This window comes from Gossypium hirsutum, chromosome A12, assembly GCF_007990345.1.
Source record: "Gossypium hirsutum isolate 1008001.06 chromosome A12, Gossypium_hirsutum_v2.1, whole genome shotgun sequence".
In the NCBI taxonomy this organism is placed as follows: domain Eukaryota; kingdom Viridiplantae; phylum Streptophyta; class Magnoliopsida; order Malvales; family Malvaceae; genus Gossypium; species Gossypium hirsutum.
The window spans coordinates 83,213,362-83,217,283 of NC_053435.1; the positions used below are offsets into that span (position 1 = coordinate 83,213,362).

Genomic DNA, 3,922 nt, shown 5'->3' on the forward strand with positions numbered 1-3,922 from the left:
TTTTCAGGATGAAAATATTGATATGGCATAAAACTATTGGAAAAGGGATACATAACATCAGTGTTTCATTCAATCATTTTCTAATCTTTAAGATTTAAATTCAAATTTCACCATGCATAATTATAATATATAAGTTTTTGTCTCATTATGTGCATATATCATATGTGAATTTTGTCCAAATTTTTATCCTTTGTAGTTTATATTAATTTAGTTTTACATTGTAATTCATCGTGTATATATATTTATTTATAGGAGTAAAAAAAAGTTGAGGGGCTTGAAAAAGGGTAGATGAACTTCAACTACACTAACTTGGGGTTAGCTTTGCATGATAGAGGAATCTTTTCTTTTTGTTTTAGTTTGACAATGTCCACTAGTTAGAGTAAGAAACTGCAGGAAGGTCGGTTTGGTTTCAATCTCTCCACCACTTTTTTTTATCCTCCATTGACAGGACCAACAGCAATAGCCAACAACAGCACACAATCAATGCAACCCAAAGTCAAAACTCGGAACCTAACTCAGTCTCTCCTTTTCTTCCTCCACTAGCTTCTTCCCCTATAACCAATAAAATCAAAGTAACCAAACAACAACAGCAGCTGCAGTAATATATAGGAATGGGGGAAAATCAGCAATGACTTTTGTGGTACAAAAGACTGATTCTGAGAGGTCTTAGAGGAGATGATTATAGAGTGATTTAAAAAAACAAAACCAAAAAAAATTATGAAAAAAAGGACAAGCTCTCACATGAGTAAAAAAAAAAAAAAACCATATCATTCATGGGTCCCCTACGTTGAAGCATTTACCTTATCTCTCTCTCTCTCTTTAGGAACCTAAAAAAAGCAAAGAATTATAGGCTTCAACCTAATGCAAATTGGCACAAAAAAAATGGGGGTTCTTTTGCTTGGTTTGTAAGCCAAATGCTATGTCAAAAACCAAAAAATAAATCTAGAAACAACCTGTTCTTGTTGATTCTTCCATGCCCTTAATTTGTCTTGCTTAGGGTTTTCAGTGAAGAAACCAGTTTTTTTTTTTTTTGCAGGTCAGTTTCTTGTTTTTTAGTTTTAAATTATATATTTCCTTTAGGAACCAACTTTATTTTGTGGGTTTCTTTTTTTCATTTAAATTATGATGAACTTTGTGGAAGAAGAAGAAGAAAAAGGGTATTATTGTAACAATGAAGATCAAGAGGAAGATGATGAAGAAGTGGTGATGATAAGAGAAATTTCAAGCAATAACTTCCCATTTTCATCCCCTTCTTCATCTTCTGTTTCTTCAAAGTACAAAGATGCTGCTGCTGCTGCTGTTCATTTGTCGCTTGGAACCTTTGATTCTCGACAAGATCATAACAAAACCCAACAGCAGTCTGGTTTTGATTTTGACAAGAAACAAGACTTGGTGATGGATTTGTCCCTTGGAAACCACAAGAATAATGATCATGAAGAAAGCTGTTATGAGTCTGTTGAAAAAGAACACATGTTCGACAAAGTCGTAACACCGAGCGATGTTGGCAAGCTCAACCGTCTTGTTATACCAAAGCAACATGCCGAGAAGTACTTCCCACTCGACTCTTCTTCGATCGAAAAAGGGTTACTATTGAATTTCGAAGATCGGAACGGCAAGACATGGCGGTTCCGGTACTCGTATTGGAATAGTAGCCAGAGTTATGTGATGACTAAAGGTTGGAGCCGTTTCGTAAAGGAAAAAAAGCTCGTCGCCGGCGATACGGTATCGTTTCAACGCGGAGTCGGGGAGTCGGTTAAAGCCCGGTTGTACATCGATTGGAAACTCCGGCCTAATGCGCTCGATCCGTCACCGTTCGCACATATTCAGCTCCGAAATCAGTTCAACTTCCTTCAACCGGTCCGGTGGGAACCCATATGTATGTCACGAAATTATCAACCTTTACATCGGTTGAATTACAGCATTTACCCTTACAATCACCGCCATCACCATCACTTCCAACACCAGCACCAGCAGCAGGCAATTACTTACAGCAATATGTCACAGTATTATCAAATTGGGGCATTACAAGGAGAGCCAATGGTGATTGATTCAGTACCAGTTATTGAAGCTAACAATAACAAAACATCAGCTAAAAGGCTAAGGTTGTTTGGTGTGAACATGGACTGTCCAAATCCGACACAAGATGAATCTTCCTCATCTATCCCACTGTCCAATACACAAGCTGAATATTCAAACAAGGGAAAATCATCCTTGTCCATTGATTTGGAGCTCTGATGAATGAAGATAAAATCACAGTACGGTTCCATTCCCCCCCTCCCTTTATTTTTCCTGTCTTGTCTTAAAATCACGACAGGCACTGGATTTAGAAAAAAGGGTCGAAAGATAAGATTTCATTTCATCAATATGAAGCTTTTTTTTTTAATTTTATTTATTATTTCAGTACATTAGTTAGTTAAGGTTTGGGATCTGTGAAATGCTAAAGATTAAACAAGGTGCAACATATGAAGAGTTGAAAATTGTGTATATTATTATATATTTTATATATATACAAAAAATTGCATCTATGGTTTTTCCCCTGTCTGCTTCTATACGTGTATATATATACATATATATATATATTCTGTCACTCTCTTTGCTTCTCTCTTTCCTGACTGACAGCATTTACTTGTGCTGTTATGCATGGGTAGCTGATGAATCTATAGTCTAAAAAAAGGATATTTGTTTGCTTTTTTTCTCTCTCTTTTTCATTTCTCCATGTTAGGTTTATATATAGAGAGAGATTCTTGACTTTGTTGCTGCAGAACAACTAAGCTGCAGGCTTGCAGGTAATGCAACAAGAAAGTTGTAGCACTGTGAAAAAGGTATTATCTGTATTCTTATAATTTGAACCTACATATCATATCACCTCATAATTTCTTGGTAACTGGTGTTTTTTTATAATTAAGGTATTTATTTTTTATCAGTATTATGGTTTATGAAGATTAATCCCCTATTCATATATAAGCATGAAATATTAATTGTAACTATATTAATTTGGTTTTAACTAAAAACAGACAATAATAGGTTGACTAGTCATTGGTCTAATTACAAATAACTTGCATTACTTCAATTTTTGCTCAACAACCCAAACATAGCTTGCTTTAACGTCAAATATAGTTCATCACAAGACATGAAATAGGTTGAAAACTAATAATAAAAGCATTTGGATGGGATATATAAGCAATTTATAGGCATTCAAATAAAATATAGCTCATGAAAATATCTGATTTTCTTGGTATACATACTGAATTGGTAATTGGTGGTTTCAAAGGTATATTTAGTTTTGCCCTTGTTAGTTGAATTGCATTCATTCATATACACACATATACATATAACATTCTGATATCTATCCCATATGTCAGTGTAGATAATTGCATATTTCTGCTTTAATGTGTATATATACACACATAGACGTACATAAATATTGCTTTTCGAGCCACGTAAACGGCTTTCTGTGCATAGTACTATATAATCACTGTTCTATTCCTATGCATTGATGAGTAATTTGACAGGTCTTTTTGTAGTGTATTTATGGTGTAAAATGCATTAATTCAGTTGACAAAACTTCTCTGCATGTATTATTCTGATGTTTCTGAGATTCTGAATCATGCATATATAATAAAGATATGTATATATATAATTGACCATGTTGGCATTATACATAGATTCTCTAGCATGTAGGGTAACCTATTTAGAGAAAAATAGAAACTTCTCTGGATTGATTTATATGAAGATGATTATTTAAAACCTAAGAAACCAAAGTTCTTATAAAGCTTTGCAATCTATATTTAGGGTTTGTTCAAGAAAAATGGTTTTATATTTTGGAGAAGCTAACATTTTACTTGTAGGATAATTCTGCGAAAATATTCTTCTGTTGTTTACCATATTTAAGGGATATATATAATAGATGTCATTGGCCTAG

General features: G+C 33.9%; 1 protein-coding gene across 1 annotated transcript; it reads left to right on the top strand.

Moving 5' to 3' along the window:
- Positions 1 to 492: 492 nt before the first annotated feature.
- On the top strand, positions 493 to 3,664 carry LOC107923094 (B3 domain-containing transcription factor NGA1). Its single transcript, XM_016853308.2, has 2 exons — positions 493 to 2,255; positions 2,723 to 3,664. Exon 1 carries the CDS (start codon positions 1,123 to 1,125, stop codon positions 2,233 to 2,235), a length of 1,113 nt encoding a protein of 370 aa, XP_016708797.2. The 5' UTR covers positions 493 to 1,122; the 3' UTR covers positions 2,236 to 2,255; positions 2,723 to 3,664.
- Positions 3,665 to 3,922: the final 258 nt, after the last annotated feature.

Bases quoted from the DNA above. Each gene is read 5' to 3' on its own strand.
- LOC107923094 (XM_016853308.2), top strand. From the start codon at position 1,123: ATGATGAACTTTGTGGAAGAAGAAGAAGAAAAAGGGTATTATTGTAAC.